The sequence below is a fragment of the Mustela lutreola genome, chromosome 16, assembly GCF_030435805.1.
Source record: "Mustela lutreola isolate mMusLut2 chromosome 16, mMusLut2.pri, whole genome shotgun sequence".
NCBI classification, from domain to species: Eukaryota; Metazoa; Chordata; class Mammalia; order Carnivora; family Mustelidae; genus Mustela; species Mustela lutreola.
The window spans coordinates 57,532,434-57,550,456 of record NC_081305.1 but is presented as its reverse complement, the minus strand read 5'-3'; the positions used below and the strand labels follow the sequence as shown (position 1 = coordinate 57,550,456).

The 18,023-nt window shown below is 60.8% G+C and overlaps 2 protein-coding genes across 6 annotated transcripts in view; both read right to left on the bottom strand.

The window, feature by feature from the left end:
- Positions 1–4,039, bottom strand: part of PRKD2 (protein kinase D2) — a 32,662-nt gene extending 28,623 nt beyond the window's left edge. Inside the window, exons 1-3 of one of the 3 annotated variants that reach the window (XM_059152949.1) lie at positions 3,745–4,039; positions 3,052–3,477; positions 474–612 (exon numbers count right to left, since the gene is read on the bottom strand). In XM_059152949.1, the coding sequence (XP_059008932.1) occupies positions 474–612; positions 3,052–3,291 (379 nt within the window). In that variant the 5' untranslated portion in view covers positions 3,292–3,477; positions 3,745–4,039. Of the gene's footprint in view, positions 1–473; positions 613–3,051 lie in introns of all 3 variants that reach the window. The other 2 variants (XM_059152951.1, XM_059152948.1) reach the window with 2 other exon arrangements.
- Positions 4,040–6,530: 2,491 nt separating this feature from the next.
- Positions 6,531–18,023, bottom strand: part of STRN4 (striatin 4) — a 25,273-nt gene continuing 13,780 nt past the window's right edge. For 2 of the 3 annotated variants that reach the window (XM_059152952.1, XM_059152954.1), the window contains 13 exons: positions 17,770–17,911; positions 15,128–15,287; positions 14,462–14,575; positions 14,005–14,120; positions 12,180–12,355; positions 12,048–12,095; positions 11,595–11,716; positions 10,323–10,490; positions 10,015–10,155; positions 9,480–9,578; positions 9,247–9,333; positions 7,750–7,984; positions 6,531–7,494 (listed from right to left, as the gene is read on the bottom strand). In XM_059152952.1, the coding sequence (XP_059008935.1) occupies positions 7,815–7,984; positions 9,247–9,333; positions 9,480–9,578; positions 10,015–10,155; positions 10,323–10,490; positions 11,595–11,716; positions 12,048–12,095; positions 12,180–12,355; positions 14,005–14,120; positions 14,462–14,575; positions 15,128–15,287; positions 17,770–17,911 (1,543 nt within the window). In that variant the 3' untranslated portion in view covers positions 6,531–7,494; positions 7,750–7,814. The remainder of the gene's footprint in view (positions 7,495–7,749; positions 7,985–9,246; positions 9,334–9,479; positions 9,579–10,014; positions 10,156–10,322; positions 10,491–11,594; positions 11,717–12,047; positions 12,096–12,179; positions 12,356–14,004; positions 14,121–14,461; positions 14,576–15,127; positions 15,288–17,769; positions 17,912–18,023) is intronic. The other variant, XM_059152953.1, reaches the window with a different exon arrangement.

The following is an 18,023-nucleotide window of genomic DNA, read 5'->3' as shown; positions in this document are numbered from 1 at the left end:
GCTGGACATGGCCTGCGTTCAGTGCTGTGCGAATTTCACGGTGCGTACACGCCACATTCATGGTGCGCACACGCAACATATTTACCCATTCCCGGGCGGTAGCTTGTCAAAGCTCCATGCGTGACTCTAATTTGCGACCAGGGCTTGGAACCCACTAGCCCTGACTTTAAGAAGCATGTTTCTAGGGGCACCTGGGTGGCTCAGTGGGTTAAGCCGCTGCCTTCGGCTCAGGTCATGATCTCAGGGTCCTGGGATCGAGTCCCGCATCAGGCTCTCTGCTCAGCAGGGAGCCTGCTTCCCTCTCTCTCTGCCTGCCTCTCTGTCTACTGTGATCTCTCTCTGTCAAATAAATAAATAAAATTAAAAAAAAAAAAAAAAAAAAGAAGCATGTTTCTGGACCCACGTCTCCTCTCCCGGCACCATTAGTCCCGCCCCCCACTAGAGGCGGCGCCCCCAGGCGGCCCCTGGCTCACCCGACAGCACCACCTCCACCAGGTCGCCCTCCTGGATGTCTCCAACCGAGCGCACCAGCTGCAAGAGGTTGGCCGACGTGGGGTCATGTTTGAAGAGAAGGATCTTGTCGTAAAGGCCATAGAAGCCACACTCGGGGAACTGAGGGGCGGGAGAGAGAGGTGGTGACGGGAAGGCTCAGAGCTGCTCAGCGGCAGCGGTCTGGAACACTCCCAGGGCAGGGCCCACAGTTTCCCCCGGAAACAGAGACCCCGCAGCCCTGCGTTTCCTGCCTGCTCCCTCCCAAGGGCAGCTCGAGAGAGCGAGTGAGTGAGCGGGAGGGCATGGTGCCAGGGCCCCAGGTGTGCTGGGAGCGAGCGCCCATGGAGTTTGGTGGCTGGACCAGGAAACTAGAGTGGCAGGGAGAGTGGCTCTGGGAGCGTGAGCACCTAGAATTTTCCGTGGGGGTGGGGGGTTAAGTGAACACCCCCTCCTTTAAGCCCCCACCCCAGCTTCCTTCCTGGATCTATAGTCCTTGTAACCTGGTTCCAGGCCCAGCACTGGGGTGGGGCCAGTTGGAAGAAGGGGATTTAGGACTCCTGGGAGGGGGGGCAGGGAGGCATTGAAGGCTAGGACTCAAGGGAGATGGAGGTAAGGAGGGTGCCCCCCACCCAATGTCCAAAGGACCCAGGTGTCCCTAGTTGGGGCTGGGGGGGGGCAGGAAGTGAAACCCTGTAGAACAGAAAGTGAAACTGCCCAGGTGGAGCCGCGGGAAGGACGGAAAGGGGCCCCGCCACACCTGGACAGAAGACAGAAAACAAAACTGGAGTGAGGCCTGAGGAAGGAGGCCCAAGTTTGGGCACTGGACAAATTACACCCAGGGGGCAGTCAGGCCTCTACCCCACCCCCATCTGTCTTTCCAAAGAGCAGGCTGAGTTGGGTGTGACAAGTGGACCTCTGGGCTTGGGGGCTTGGTGGAGGACCAAGGAAGCCCCATATTGTTCTTGTCTGCCGGGAGAGGGTCCACAGCTCACAGGCACTGCCTGGGTCTTGACTGCCTTGGTGGTGGTGGTGGTGGGATCTGTATCTAAGCTTCAGTTTCCCTGTCTATAAAATGGGGGAGTTGGCACAGTTCCCCCATGTTTCTCTGAAGCCCAAAGAATTCATTTCTAGGGTTCTGAGAAGATGCTGGAATTTGAACATTTTGGGATTCTAACATGCTCACATACTATAGGATACGGATATCTTAGGTTCCAGTGCATTATCATGACGTTTCAGGATTTCAACAACCTAGATCAGGAGCAATCTGGTATTTTCATGTCCTAGGACTCTAATAAACTGGGGTTCATTTGAATGTCTTACTATTAAAGGATTTCAACAACCCACCATTCCAAAATTCTAACACTTTAACATTCTAGGATTCCAACAATCCAGGAATCTAATATTCTATCATTTTAATGTTTGAGGATTCCAACAACCTAGAATCTAATGTTGGAACACTCAGAGGAGTTCGATTACCTAGCAGTGGCCTATCCGAACAATCTAGAATTCTAATTCTATTAGTCTAACATTTGATTGTTTTAGTATTCCAACAACCTAGGATCCTAATGTTTGGACAATTTGTTTGTCTTTGTCTTTTTTTTTTTTAAGCAAGCTTTATGCCTAACATGGGGGTGGAATTCATGACCCTGAGATCAAGAGTCCCATGTTCCACTGACTGAGGCAGCCAGGTGCCCCCGGACACTTTGATATCAGAGGAGTTCGATTACCTAGCAGTGGCATAGTCGAATAATCTAGAATTGTAATAGTCAACATTTTTAAAGTGTAGAATTCCAACAATAGGAAAGCCCACTCTCCTAACTTTCAACATTCTAGAATGCAGGCACTGAGTTCCACCTGGTTTCTCCTTGCCATGATCCCCAGTTTCCCACCCTGGTGTCCAAAACTAAGAGTAGGGTGGGGTTGGGGAAGGTGGGTTTTAATAGGCCAGCATCAGACCTGAGGGGTGGGGACACTGTGATTAGGAGAGGGGACAGAGTCCCCAGAGTCTCTGGGGGTTCCAAAGAGGTGCCTGCCTCTTGACACACATCTCTGGCCTGGGGGAGGGTAGAGATTGGACTCGGAGACCTCACTTGCCCCTGGCAGCTGTGGCAGGCACCCACACCCACACATGTCACCCGATAGCCATGGCCAGGGCGGCTTCAATTTCTACTGTTTCCACCAAATGGGAAGTCGGGGTGGGCTTGAATGGAGAGGTCCCCCATCTGCCCCCCTCCCCGACCTGTCCCTTCCTGCTCACTTCCACACCTAGCTGGCCCCTCCCTTCCTCCCTGCTGGCTGCAGAAAACAATAACACGCAGGGACACGCAATTTGGGGAGGCCTTTGGAGCACCCCGCCCCTGCCCAGGCCTCCCTCCAACGGGTAGTGGGGTCAGGAGCCAACTGGAGGCTAAACGCCCCATCTCCATCCCCCCAGTCGCCCAAGGCTTAATCCTCCTTTTCTCCCCTTCCTCTATGCCAAGCTCCTGGCCACCTCTGCCGGCACCCCCACCCCCTCCGGACCTCTCCCCAAGCCAGTTGGGAGGAACCCTGCGCTCTCACCTTCTGGTCCACGATGGAGCAAGCCAGCTGCTTCACATGGGCCAGCTCAGAGGCGGTGGGGAGCAGCACAAACTCGCGGGTCAGGCCGATCTGGATGTGGAAGGAGACCCCGGAGCTCGGAGCTGGGACCTGGGCCAGTTGCGGTGGCGGCGACTGCAACTCCAAGCCGCCGGGGGGCGGAGGAGACCCCGGCCCGGGAGAGCCTGGGAGCCCGGCGAGATGGGAAGGGGAGGCGGCCATGGGTGGGTCGGGGGGAGGTCCCGGGACTGGTTTCCCGGCGCCCACCCGGGATGCGGCTGAAGGAGCCCGGGGAAGCCGGGTCACTGGATCCGAGGGAGCCCGTAATCTGGTGGTGGAAGCGCGGGGATTCCGGGGATACGAGAAAAGAAACCTAGCAGGTTGAGGGCGCTCGAGGATGGCGAGACCCTGGGAAATTAAAGAAAGGCAATCCTGTGGGTCAAACGCCCGGGAATCATAAAGGAGAAATCTAATGGTTTGAGGGACCCAGCGCTTGAGAGATTCCAAGAAATCAAGAAAATCCAGTAGGTCGGGATCTCAGGGATCAGGAGAGCCCAGGATCCAAAAGCCCCTTGGGGAGAGAAAGCCTTGAGAAGGCAGCAGGGGGAATCCCACAATCCAGTGGCTCTAAGACGAGAATCCAATTAAGAAGGGGACCCGAGGGATTCATCAGACCTTGGGGGTGGAGGACAGGAGTCTCTGAGTCGGTGATCGAGTAGATCCCAAGGATCCGACGGGCCCGGGGATAGGCAGATATCCCGAGGGCCGGGCTGCTAAGCAGGGAATCTCATGGGTCTCAGAAGTTGGAGAAAAATTCGGTCGGGGGCCGCAGAGAAGGGGGCATTGCCGGCGGCGGAGCGGGGGCGGGGAGAGGGAGGGTCGCCCGGCGCTGGGCGCCGGTGGCTCTTTTTCCCCACTCCAAAGTTTAACTCTGCGGCTGCGGCCCAGAAGGAAGTGTCTGGAGCTATGGCGCAGTCGGCCAATCCGCGCGGGCCTCGGTGACGTTGGAGAGGGGCGGAGCCTGGTGGGGGCCGGGGGCGGAAGGGGAGGGCGGGCCCGTCACCTCCGAGTCGGGGGCGTCACCAGCCCCGCCCGGGTCCGGGTGTCTGGGGTGCGAGATACCCGGTAGGGATCCGGGACTGATTCCTTCCCCCAACACACCCAGGTCTGGAAAGTTAACTATTCCCTGAGCTGGAGAGGAGGGGCGAGCCACCGGTCGCGGGGCTGGGGCTGAGGAGGGGCCTGGCCCTTTAAGGTAGGGGACCGTCTAGGCTAGCCTGGTCTGCATCCGGCGCCCACCGCAGGGGAAAAGGTGGGAAACCAGTGTCAGGTCCAGCCCGCTTTGCGACCTCTGGGTTCAGCCTGTCTCTTCGCAGAGCGTCGTCCTCCCCACTCCCCTACCCTGCGCAGGGGAGGCAGTACTGTAGGTGCTGTGATGTAGCCCATTACACGGGTGGGAAGACAGCGACCTCCTGATGGGCGGGAAGGACCTTGCCTCCCGTCTCTGGCAGCCTTGACGAGGTGCTCGAAGGCAACTGGAGGGGCCGGGGCTGGGTTATCTGCGCAGGGCCGCTCAGACACAGGGCCGGTGGGGCAGGGGTGCCGTTTCCCTCAGTGAGCTCCCCACTCTGCCCCAGGCCTCAGAAGAGTGAAGAGCCACAGACCTGGGGGGTTGGGGGGGTTAGCTGAAAGGGTCCCCAGGGAGGACAGCACACCCATCCCACCTTCTAGATAATTGGTTGTTGGCGGGGGGCAGTGTGCACGTGTCTGACTGTGGCTTTAGGTAGGTGGTTTCCCCTCTCTGGTCGTTTCTTAGATAGGACAGTGACAGGAGTGTGCCCAGACGGTGTTTTGGGATTAATGAGATGGTGGCACAGGGCTTAAGTTCAGTAGGCGGTGGCCACCACAGAACCCTTTAGACATAAAGGGGTGGGCACCTCAAGCTCTCAGGTGTTTAGGAGGCCGTTCGTTCAGTCATCCAGCCAGCCAGTACTGAATGCCGACCTACTACTATGTGAGGTGCTAGGCTTGGGCTAAAACAGCTCTTCAGCACGTTCAGGAGCCCCTCAGGCTGGATTTCTCCTCCCACCTAATAATGAGAGAGCGGCTGCCGTTTAGTTTACATTCAGGAAACTGAACCCCCTAGGGACAAAATGACTTGTCCAAGATCACCATGAGAGCTGCTGCCAGGCCCACCCCCTTCACTGAGAGATCAAGGCCTGGCTTTGAGCTTCAAAGGCATTCTGGCAGAGACAGGCCACCTGCCCGCCTGGGTTCCCTGCTAGTGGGGGATAGGGGCCTAGAGAGGAGCCCCCCCTTCCCGCTAAAGGGCTGCTGGGGGCAGCTGAGGTCGGTACAGTAGTGACTCTGCCACCACATCCGGGGGCTGGCGGGGGCTGGGGAAGGAAGTCTGAGGCTGGAGTGAAAACCCAAACCACCACCTGGGGAAGATGCTCAGAGCTCAGAAGGATGAGGGGGGAGTGGGGCCACGTGGAGCTTGTAGCTAGGCTCCTATCAGTGTTCACCTGATGGCCATCTGGCCACCTGCGTCCTTCTTCAAATGTTCCCAGGGCCCTGAGAGGGGCCAGGTCCTATTCTGGGCCCAGGGGCGCAGCCCCTGGCAACCCAGAGGGTGGGCATTGGCATCGGGCCCGTTGTAGAGGATGCTGAAGCCCCAAGATGTGCAGAGGGAGCCCCACGGGACTGGCTACGGATTCTGATGACCCGCTGGGGGCCCTGAGTGGCGCCTCCCCATCTCGTCTTCTGTAACTTGTGTTCCTGATCCTCACTTCCTGAGGTTGTTGTGAGGATCCAGTGAAGCAGCGTGTGAGGAACTGAGCACAGGCTCTGGCTCCTGTTAGTGCGGAACTGACCTGGTGGAGGGTAGGGGCTCATCAAGGCACCAGCAGCTAAGGACTGGGTACCTCCATAGCCGGTGCCTTTGCAGCCACTCCCCAAAGGGTAGAGGCATGCTGGGGGGCGGGTCTCGGGGTCTCCAGTCCCCACTCCATATGAGATGAGGCTCCACGGAAGCCCAGGCCCACATGGGGAGAGAAGGGAAGGTGGGGGGTGAAGTGCTTGGGGCTAGCTAGCCCTTGGGCCTCCTACCACCCATCATATGGGGGGGGCGGGTGGGGGGAAGGGGAAGGCCTTGATCTGTCACTTCACATCATCTGCTTGTCAGGGCTCTGTCCCCAGGCTGCTTCTGAGGCCCCTGGGGAGGGAGTACTTAGGAACAGAAAGGAGGGGCACGGGAGATTCGGTCCTGTGCCCCATTTCCGGGCCTCCACCCACACCCTGCCCAAACTCTGGGCCCCTCTCTTCCCGCCCCCCACCCTACCACAAAACCCCAGCCCACCATATCCCCTCCGTGAGCTCCACCCAGCCTAGGCAGAGCTCCAGACTCGTCTCCCAAAGTCCCGGCCCCCTCAGTCCCCTGACAGTCAGCGCCACCACCCATCTTACTCCAAAGGGTTTATTGAGACGACTCTCACATCCAAGTCCAGGGCACGGGGGATGGGGGCTTATAAACTGGAACCTGGAAGGGGGCGCGAGGGCCCAGGGTGGAACCCAAAAAAGAGTGAAATAAATAGAGGAAGAAAGTGGAGGGCCAGGAGAGGAGACAGACTATCACACAGTGATAACGACATGGGGGTGGGGGGCAGGGCTCCATTAACATCCCATTTATTTATACAGATATACAGGGAGTTGTGGGGGACCCGGGGGCCCCCTCCAGCCTCCATGCCCCAAGAAGGGGCAAGAGAAGGCCATCTGTCCCCATGGGTGACCCCATGGGGGCTAGGGGGCTGCCTCTGGAAGAGTGCTGGGAGCGGTGGGGGAGGTAGGGGTAGGCGCCTCCCCTGAGGGCATCACCTATTCCCCAGGCAGTTACTGGCCCTGGAGGCGCTGGGTAGTGTCTGGAAAGCTGTGTTGAGGGAACTGGAGGGGAGGGTGGGAGACTGGGAGTGCTTCTGGGGTGGGCCAGGCTGGGCACTCCCCCTGAGGACAGCCCAGGGTCCAGCCACTTCCATGGCTTCCCAGGGTACCCAGAGTAGTGGCACCTGGGGCTCCTTCAAGCACAGCTCCCACTCAGGTCTGGGAAGATGGAGAAGGGGAGTCGGGGGTTCAAAGAGAGAACCTGGCACCTTCTGGCATCTTGGAAAAGTTGATCCCCCAGGACACCCAGCCTTGGCTGTGCTACACCCGAGACGGCAGCTCTGATACCAGGACTGGGTGTCAGGGCACAGAGAGGAAACTCCCTGAGGCCATCCTGGAGGGGGATTCCTGAAGGAGGCTGCTCCCCAGGCTGGATGCTTGGGGAAGGACAGGCCGTGGGGGATGGCCTCCTGGGGAAAGGGCCGTTAGCACCACCAGGTTCCCAGGCAGGCGGGAAGAGGCCGGGCCTCCAGGGAGGCTGGGAGTCTCCTGAGGTAGAGAGAAGGAAGGCAGGCTGGAGCGTGATGCCCCAGGTACCAGAGCTCAGGCCGCCTTGGCTACCCCCCACGATGCCCAGGGGCTGCTACCTCGATGATTCGCACAAGGTGCCTCAGCCACCACCCTGGGACACAGAACCCTTTAGAAGGGCCAAGCGAAGGGACACATGTGAGGTCCCACTTGGGGTGAGGAGGCGGGGGGTTTCTACCCACCCAGGCCGAGCCTCCCTCCTGTCCCACCCCTCACCTCAACGCCACCTGCCCGGCCCCTTCCCCAGCCAGCGCGGCGGCCAGGGTGGGGCCAGGCGGGCATCACACGAAGACCTTGGCCAGGGCGTCGGCGCCGGCGCTGGCGATGAGGGCCTTGCTGGGGTGGCAGGCGACAGCGTGGATGGCCTCCTCGTGCTTCTTGCGGTGGGCTGTGATCTCTTGCACGCATGTTTTGTTGTCCAGGCTCCACAGGCGCAGGGAACAGTCGTGGCCTGCGCAGGTGCGGGAGCAGAAAGGGCTGTCCCCCGACACGTACCCTGGCTCCTCTGACCCTCAGCCTCTGGACGGACCAGCCTCTTCTCCAGCCATCTTTGGATGCCCACCCCGCCATCCACCCATCCGGTGGCGGAGCATTCACTGGGCATCTGTGTACTCAGCCCTGGGGGGCACAGTGAATGTACCAGGCCAACCAGGCCAAGCTCCCTGCCCTGGGGCTGCTGACATGCCAGTGTGGCAGGGAGGAAACGAGATAGCAGAACGAATCCTGCAGGGGCTCAGCAGTGCTGTGGGCCCTGGTCAGTGTGATGACAGAATGGCCAAGGGGGTATCGGGAGGAAGAGCCTGGGAGACAGCGGGGTGGGCCAAGGGAAGGTTCTGAGGACTGGCGAGAGGTGGGTAAGGCTGGCGGAGCCCAAGTAGGAGCACTGGGCTGGTGGGGGAGGGGGGTGGTCCGAGAGTGGGGAGCAGACAGGACTGGGCCTTGATGCATGAGCTATCTACGGACACGGCCTGACTCAGGTGTTAGAAAGACTGGGCCGGCTGTGGTAGAGGCTGGCTCTGTTTGTCCCTCACAGAGGGGCCCTGGGCCTTGTCCCAAAGCTTCTCCTTCCTGGACTCGATCTCACTGACCACCTCTTCTACCATCAGCTGCTACTATCACAGGACAGATGGAGAACAGGCCACAATGGGTCCCCATCCCGTGTGCTCACTCGTCACCTCCCACAGGCTCTGTCGGCGGGGACCAGAGGCGAGTGGCAGGAGGCCCCTTGCCCATGGCTTCCCTGATGAGCCGTGCACAAGCTTCAGCTCCCTGGGCAGCTACAGCCCCTTCTCCATCTGCCCACGTGCCACCCCATCCTTCTGGGGCCTGGCTGCACAGAAGTTGGGCTTCTGCGCCCGCATCCATACACAGCACATGCTGCCGAATGCTAAGGACCCCGTGAGGACCAAAACCCAGACCCCAACTTCACTCCTGCACCCAAGTCACTACGCTGTAACCAAAGTCTGTCGCTTTTGTGACACGTCCACACGGCAGGCACGACACCCCCACCCGAGAGGGTTACCTGCGTGAATCGAGATGCAGGCAAACGCCTCCAGGAGGCTCTGCGTGCAGGATGCTTTGCTGAGAGGCCCCCTGCCCCCGCTCCCCCACCTCAGGGAGCCCTGGAGCAACCCTCCGTGACCATTGCCCAAGTCTCCTCCTCTTCCGCTCCCACACACCCTCTCCTTAGGAGCCCCGAGGGTCCCTACTTACTTCCCGACATCAGGAACACACCATTGGGGTCCACGGCCAGGCAGGTGACCGCGTCCAGGTGGGCAACCATGGAGTGCACAGATTTCCCTGGGGAGGAAGGGTGGGTGGCAGGTTACTGTCCCTTGCCACCTTGCCTGGGAAGGCAGAGGCCCAGTTTGGATGCCGAGAGCCTGCCACGTGGGCAGTCCCCCCAGGGGCATGAGGGAGCGGGGGTCAGGAAGGCGGGGCCTCACCTGTCCGGCTGTCCAGGAAGCGGATGCCTCTGTCATCATGGGCGGTGATGGTGAGGGGCTGGTTCGGGTGACTCACCACCTGGTTGATCTGGGTTGGGCCTAGAAGGCAAGAAGGGAAGAACATGGGAGAAATTAGGGAGACCAGGACAAAGACAAGAGGAGAACCACGGTCCACAGCCCTGCCCCCCGCCCGGCGCTCTCCTGCTTGGGACCACAGTGCTTCATCTGCAAGACGCGCACCACGCCCTCCCAGGGGTGGCACAGGATAGGGAACAGTCACCCACACAGGCCACCCACTCCTCCAAGACGCCTGACAGGTAAGTCCCTGATGATCTCTCTTCCCTTGGCCTTCCTGAGAGCCCCGTGCTGGCCACAGTGGTGGCAGCTGGGGCTTTTCTCCTTCCCACCCAGATCCCCTGAAGCAGGTATGGAAACCATCCTCTGCTCACTGGATGTCGGGTCACCAAAGCCACAGGAGGGACTGAGGCCCTGCGGGCACTCAGACACCAGCCCTGGGCACTTGGACCCCTCTTACCGCTGCTCCCCCGGGATTCCAGCGAGAGGAGGGCACTGCCAGCCTCCAGGTCATACAAGACGGTGTCGCCAGAGCGGAAGGATGCCACAATGTGGGCAGGCTCGGTGCTGGTGAAGGCCACTGAGGTGGGGATCCCATGATCTGAGGACAGAGGGAAGGGAAGGCTGCTTAACAGACCCGGTCCTGCCCTGGGGCTACAGGACAGGACTTGGGAAGCCTGTGCCCTCATGCTCCTGTTGGGGCCTCCAACTCTACAAGGCTCCTCCATGAGGTGTTGGCGTCCCTCCAGGCCTGTTCCCACCACTCACCGCTGGCTGTGAGGAAGGTACAGAGACAGGCTGGGCTGCTGCTGGGATCCCAGATACGGATGGTGCCGTCGGCAGAGCAGGAGGCCAGGCGCTGGGAGGCAGGACTGAAGGCTAGGCCCCATACAGCATCCCCATGGCCCTCCAGGACATGGCTCAGCACGCTTGGGTCTAGGCACACCGAAGGGAGGAAACAAGCCATGTCAGGGCCGCCAGCCCCAACCTAACCAGCTCTAGCACAACTCTACTGAGAACCAGGTGACTGGGCTGGGGACCCCCCATTCGCCCAGCTTCGTCCCCCTTGAGCCATCCCCACAGGAACCTGCCCAGCCAGCTGCTCATACTCTGACCACTGGTGGTTCTGAAAAAATCTGAGGGCTCCAAAAGCAACCCAGAATGGAAGCTCAGAGGGCAGGGATGCCCCGTTTATTGCCAACCCCACAGGACCCACAAAACAGGCGCTTGGTACGTGATTCTCAGTTAAGGGGAGAAGGGACAATGGTAGCTCTGGGGTCCCCAGACCCTTTGCAGTTTGGACCCTCTGAGTTGGACTGGTCATGCTCCTTGCAGCCCTCCCCAACCCCCCTAACCACCCCCCTGGCCCGGCCCCAGGCACAAGCCCTGCCTCCCTGGTCACTCAAGTCCGCACGGGCCACTCTGTTCAGGCCCCGCCGACCCCCAGTGTGGGGCAGCTTGCCTGGCCCAGAGCGCATACTCCCTGGGACTGACCCCCTGACCTTTCACAGGGTGGGGACTGTTTTTGAGGAAAACAGCGTAAGATCCTCAAGGGGAGATACAGACCTTTAAACTCCACCTGACAAAATGCCACACAGCCGTGTGTGTCATTAAGAGAGTTATCGAAAGAATCATCACCAGGGACGGGACAGACACTGAACAGAAACGAGTGTGGTCACTTCTGCACTTAGCTGTTAAAGGTATACCAAGGATAGTGCAGACTCCCTACAGCCCCACCCAACTAACTTCCCCTCTCCCTGCTCGACTTCTCGCTGCCACCTCCCTGCGCTCAGCCCCCAGAAGGCACCGCCAGAGCCCGCCGTGCATGGGCTGGGTAGCTCACCCCCCAGATCCCCTGGGAGGCAGTCCCCCCAGGCCATCTCTTTCCTGCCTCAGCCTGTCCGACCCCCATCATGAAATAAACACTCTGCTCCATGCTACCCTGGGTTGGGGCACACGGTCAGGCACAGGGGGATGCAGGGGGAATGCAGGGGCTCCCATGGACACAGTGAGCAGGTGGGTGGAGGGAGCTGTCCTCACCGTAACCATCGTAAGGGTCCATGTTGAGGTCTGGAATCTTCCAGCTGTGGATGCGGGCGTCCGCCCCCCCACTGTAGCAGCACTCACTGTTGCTGCCCATGGCCACTGCCAACACAGGGCCCCTGCAGGACGCACAGGTGGTGGAGGGGCGATGAAACACTCAATCTCACCCCTCCCCAGGCCCCCTGCATGGGACCTTCAAGCCTTATGCCAGATTTTTCAAGGATGGCCAAAAGGAATTCAGCATCTGGGGCTTTGGTTGTCCTCCCCCCAGGCCTGCCTTCCCCCATCTCCTCAGGCCCGTTTCCAACTCCAAAGGCTAGGCTGAGAACCAGCTATGGGGCACCTCAGTCTGCAGAGCACCAGGAGCAATGGGGTGCGTGTGCAGAGGGCCCCCTTGAGGTAGCAGTGGGCAGGCCAGGGGCCAAACTCCCTTCAGGGGCACTGCCCTACCTGTGAGCCCGGAAGGCATGGATAGGTTCCACATCGAGTGCAGCGTTCCTGCGGGAGGAAGCCCAGCGTCACCAAGAGCCCCTCCTCACCCTGAACCCAGATCCCCCTCCCAGCCCTCGGTTGCACCCTCACTTCTTGGCTGTGACAGCCTTTTGCAGGTTCCACAGCTTGAGCGTGCCGTCCTCAGAGGCAGTGAGCAAGGCAGACTGGCTGTGGTGGAAAGCCAGGGAGCGCACGCCATCGTAGTGTGAGCGGAGAGTGAATTTGGGGTTCCACGTCTTCTTAAAGGCATCTTTGCTGTCAGAGAGCTGGGCCAAGAGGGGGAGCTACCTCAGTGCCCCCGCATTCCCGCAGACACAGACTGGCATCCAGGATGTCAAATCAGCCAGAGCCCCGTGGAGCACCCCCAAATAGCCTCCAGCCCCGGGCTCCCCGCCTGCAGCCCCCCTCGCTCACTGAGTCCTACAGAGTGCAGGCACAAGCTGCTTTCGGGGCAGTCAGTTCAGAGGGGGCTCGGGGAAGACTGTCAGATCGCCCCCCAGTGCCCGGGACTATAAACTCCAAGCAGCGCTAGGAATTAAAAACGGACCGGGAAGAGGTGCCCAAGCAGCCTGGCTGGCTCTGTGGCCATCAGTGAGGCTTTCCTGAGAAGACACCAAAGGAGCAGGCCTTAACCAGATCAGGCGAGTTGACTGAGGAAGGACACCGCGTGTGCCAAGTCCCCGCAGCTGCCGGCGCGGGTCTGGAGCCTGAGAGGAGGCCCGGGTCACAGAGAGCAAGGGAGCGAGTGGCCAGAGCTGAGGCCAGAGCTGCGTCCGGGAACCTGCATCTCACCCCGATGGAAACAGGGAGTCTAGGAGGGTTTAGAGCAGGGAAAAGACGCGGACCGGGGAAGATGTGGGTGGCTGAGGAAGGCTAAGGGGTCAAGAAAAGCCTCTCAGGCAAAGAGAAGGGCATGCAGAGCACATGCTGGGGAGTGGAAATGGGGACAGGTCCACACAGTGGGAGGAGAATGGGGAGCAGAACCAGTGACCTGCGGGGGAGGGGTGCGTGTGTGTGCCAGAGACACTGCCCAGGCCCTGGTGGACAGTGGTGGACTCTCTGGGGGGGAACCCAGGGGCAACCAGCTGGCAAAGAGGACGAGCAGAATGTCAGGAGAGACTTGGTGTCCTATTCACACCTGACCAACCCCTTCACGTGGACTCCACCCCCCACGGTCCCCACTTGTGCCATCACCCCTGAGCCTCCGCCGCTGTGCGGGTATGCCCTCACGGGCACACCCCTGCCCAAAGCCTGCACCCTGGAAGCCCGCCTTCCGGGCATCCCACAGCCGTGCCCCAACCTTGCTGGGGTCACCAAGTATTCAAGATCTGGCTAAGGGCTGTGGCAGCTGTTCTGCCACGGGGAAACACACACGCGCACCTGACGCACAGAATCCCAGATGGCCAGAGGGCCCGCTGCGAGTGCTGGGCTCTGAACACTTGGCCCTGACACCTCCTTCCTGGCCCTTCTGCCCACCGGCCCCGCTCGCACCTGCTCTTGCGGTTTCTGGCTGCACAAGTCAGCTCAGTGCCCACCGCCCCTCCCCAACAGACCATCTTCCCTGTGCTGTGCCGCCCCACGGTCCCCTTCCTCAGATGCTGCCCCCTCGCCCTGCACTGAGCCCGTGGGGGGCCTGGACGCCAGACGCACATAAGCCGGGGTGGAAGGGTGCAGCACCTGCAGGAGCCGGGCACCAGGTCCCGCACCTCAGGAACCCCCTCAAGCCCTGCACCCCCCGGCCATGTCCACAACTTCTGGTAAACCAGGGCGAGCTGCCGAATGACCTCACAGCACCCTCCCACAAGGGGGCCAAGCGCAGGCAGGGCACCCAGTCAGAGCTCAGCGAGAGCAGGCATGATGCGGGACGCCCAGTGAGGACCCGCGGGGGGGGTGGGGGGGGGACCCAAGAACTTACATCACAGCTGAGGTCGTTGTCGTTGGTAACGGTGAGATCTGCCAAGTCCCCCAGGCTCACCTCCCCGCCCCCGATAGTGTCCATGATGAAAACGTCTGAGGAGAAGCCAAAGGAACCTGGTAGGGGTAGGGGAGGGAGGGGGCAGAGAGGGGCAGGGAGAGAGAGAGAAAGACAGAAAGAGGCAGAAAGGGAGATAAGCAAGAAGTCAGAGAGACAGGGAGAGCACAAGATCAAGAATCACAGCTGGAAAGAAAGAGACAGGGAGAGACAGACGGACAGACAGGGCAGGACAGACGAGAAAAGGGAGACAGACAGACAGACGAACTTTTGCGACAGGGAGGCTGCAGACTAGAGGCCAGGCTCTGACCCTGAGGCCACAGAAGCTCTGGGCTTAGCTCTGCAGCCCCCCCTCTGCCGTGGGCCCCAGGGGACCGGGCTTTGGGGAGGGGCCTCTTACCTTCGTGTGGCCGGGGCTGGGGTGTGCCAGGAGGGGGACCAGTCACTTTAGGGGGCAGCCCATCTACATCCCGAAGGTCGGCCAAAATGCCCTGGAGTTTGACCCGCCGGCTTTCTGGGGGAACAAAAGCAAAGGGCTGGAGTTGCCCACTAACCCACCCAGCCACCAGCCTCCCCTCCTGCAAATGTGGGGCAGCCAGGAAGGGCTAATCCCACAGAGGGCTCAAGGTGGGAGTGGGGGATGGGCGGAGACGACAGACTGAGCTGGGGCTACTGTCAGTCCCAGCATGGCAGGAGCCTCAAGTCCCTAGCCATCCTACGTGACCACTGAGGGCCTCACAGCTCAGAGTCACGGGGCAGGAGGAAGGTGCGGCCCTGCCCTGTCTGCCTCTCCCCACAGGGTCCTCATCCTCTTCCTCCCTGCAGGCCACCAAGGACTAGCCACTCTCAGGGAGCGCTGGAGGCCCCACTCCAGGAAAAGCTGGGCTGCTGCACCCCTGCAGGGATTTTCCAGGGAAGGGGTGAGGGCCTGGCCACCACGGTATGGGCCTCCTGCTCTCCTGGGCCAGCCTCCTCTCAGGAAGCGTATCCGTCCGGTGGAGACTCCGGAGCAGGAAGCAGCTGCCTCGCCCGGTGAGGAAGGCTGGCCAGGAAACCCGCCGCTTACCCAGCTCGTGGTGGGTCCCCTCTCCAGTGCACCGTCGAGGGTCCGGGGAGCCCTCCCCCTCCTCTCCTGAGCCCAAGAAATCAAACTCATTGATGGCGTCTTCAGAGTCATCCTCCTCATCCTCGTCCTCCATCTCAGGCACCAGGGCCTTGGAGGGCAGCTGCGCATGGAAAAAGCCAGACAGGTCAGGAGGCTCTGGCTGGGAGCCTGAGCCCAACGGGTTTCCAGGGCAGAGAAGCCAGGGCTCCCGGCCTTGGCTTTGCCCTGCTCAGAACCGTCCTGCACCAGGGGCGGCCCTGCTTCCCTTCTCCCAGAGCGCCCCCCCACCCCCCCACAGGGCCCCCCTCAGTACACTCAGGGCTGCCGCGCTCCCCCTGCTGGGCGCCTTCAGAGGCAGCTCCTTGCCAGCCCCAGCGCTAGGAACCCATCCTCCCGTGTGCCTCGATGTGTGCACTGGGACCCCCGCTCAGACTTGGGGTTTTGGGGCATCATGGCACCCGCACTTCCCCACATGGATGCCTTTCACGCACAGCCTTCCACAGTGACGTGTTCTGCCTGATGTCACCACATCGTACACAAAGGGCCACCCAGGAGCTGTGTTCTCAGAACCTCAGAGACTGCAGAAAATGGCTTAAGGGAACCCCAGAATTCTCACTAACAGTTTCGGATGCTGACTTCTGCTTCAAATGTTGGCTTATGAACATACCCCCTCCCTACACTGGGGCTCTGTCCACCCCCGCCTCAAACGCTGCCTCTTCAGGGGAAGCTTGTCCCTCCTCAGCGTTCCCTAACTGGACCGAGGCCCGGGCACCCCCAGGACCAGCCACACTCAGACCACAAGCTCCTCGAGGGCGCAGCTCACCCTCCCACAGGCTCAGCAGTCCAAGCCAGGACTGCAGTCAAAACCGCTCAGGCATCCAGAGGCCAGCCTCTGTGGGAGGACAGGAGGGAGAGGGACAGGACACAGTGACCTGCCCTTCCTTCCCCGTGGAAGAGCCGGGGTCCAGGTTCAGCCAGCATGCCCGGAGAGGCAATGGGGGCTTCGGGCTCAAGAGGAGCACGGCAACGTAACAGGCGTCCTCCCGGGTCCACAAGACCGGGTTCCTGAGTACCCCTGTTCTGCCCGCTGTGCCCGGCTCGGCTCACGCTGCCATCCCTGAGCACTCGGTGCGGCCAGACCCAGCGTAGCAAAGGGCTTTCTGGGCATGAGTTCATGTTAATTAAATCTTTAACAACCCAGAGGCAAGGGTTCCGAAACTGCAGCTGAGACAGAATCACATGCCCAAAGTGCCAGACCAACGGCCACTCTCGCAGGCCTTTTGAATCTGCCTGATCACTGCAGGTCTGCGGGTGAGAGGGAGCCTGGGGGGCCTTGGGACCCCTGCACAATAAGCCACCCCACTGGGCCGGCGGGACAAGAACGGTGACAGTCAAAGGCCTAAGGGAGCACGGAAAGCCAGTGATCATCTCCACTGGGAGGAGCAGAGAGGAGCGGGCAGGCTTCCCAGATGAGGATGAGGTAAGGACTGAGAAAGGAGTGAAAATCCCAACAGGGGTGGGAAGGAGCAGGAACAGGGGTAGAGGCCCAGACTCAGCGCCATCCCGACTTTCCCATAACCCAGCTCTAGCACACTGGCTCTGTGTGTTCCCTGAGCACCCATACCAGGCGGGTCCCTGTGCTTAGCCATACCGGGGACACTGGAGACAAGGCTGGTCCCACACAGCCATGGGGCACCAGGCAGGGTAGACCCAGAGTGGTCTGGGTGAGAGGTCAGAGAGGGCTGCCTGGAGGAGGGGTGCTATGGTGAGGCGGAAGGAGGCAGGAAGGGGTTCTGATGGGAAGGCCACACACAGGGTCCCTGCATGGGCATGCCGCTGGCCACAAGCTCCGCCAAGCCAGGGACTGGACCTCTGTCTCCACGTTGCTGCTGCTGGCTCAGGGCTAGACCCACAAGGCCCAAACTGACACTTATTGGCCAGAGCAGCCTAGGCCATGCCTCAGGCTAGTGGCACTGAACAGCAGCAGCACGGTAGCTCGGGAAGCTGAGAAGCAGGGGTGAAGCACAGTGGAAGCCATTACGGTGAAGCCACGCTTAGATCTGCACTCTACCCTGCAGGGTGGCCCTGGGCTTAGGTCCTGACACAAGAGCAGACAGGACACTCGCGCCTACAAAGTCCCCATGGGACCCCCATCCTGGCCCCAGACTGAACCCAGGGCCCCACCACATGCATTCTGGGTGCTGGGGAGAGAAGAGCAAGGAAACCCCCCAGTCGCTGCCTGGCAGAGCTCGCGGTCTACTGAGGGAGAAGACAGAGAGCTACAGCCACCCCAACAATATCTCAACGCAACAGTGATGAGGCTAGGCCAAGGGAGCACGCTGTGAGAGGGCAGCGCATGGCCAGCCCAGGCTGGAAGGTCCAGGCCTCTGGGGAACGTGTGAGCTGAAGGGAGGACGGGAGAAGATGGGTGGGGACGGAGAGGCCGGCCCTGACACAGCATTGAGGCAGGGGCTTGGCCGAGAGGGGCCAGGGACCCTGGGAAGGTACAGAGTCAGGCCACACAGACCGGGCCATGAAGGGAGCCCAGAGAGCACCCTCAGGGGCAACTCTGTGCCCCCGGAGGGCAGAGGGGAGGGGCGCACCTTCACGCGCGGCTTCCTGTGCTGTGTGCCGTCCGGCTCATCGTCCTCGTCGCTGTCCTCGTCCTCGCAGTTCTGCAGGAAGGGGATCTGCTCCAGCACCGAGCCACTCATGCGCTCTTTGCCATCTTTGCTGGCCGCATTCCTGCCCACGACATGGGGGCAGAGGGGGGCATTAGTCCCACTAGGTGACAAAGTTCAGATGGGAGGGTGCCGAGGGGCCATGGCCAGAGCCTGGACTCCACTCTTAAGAGGGC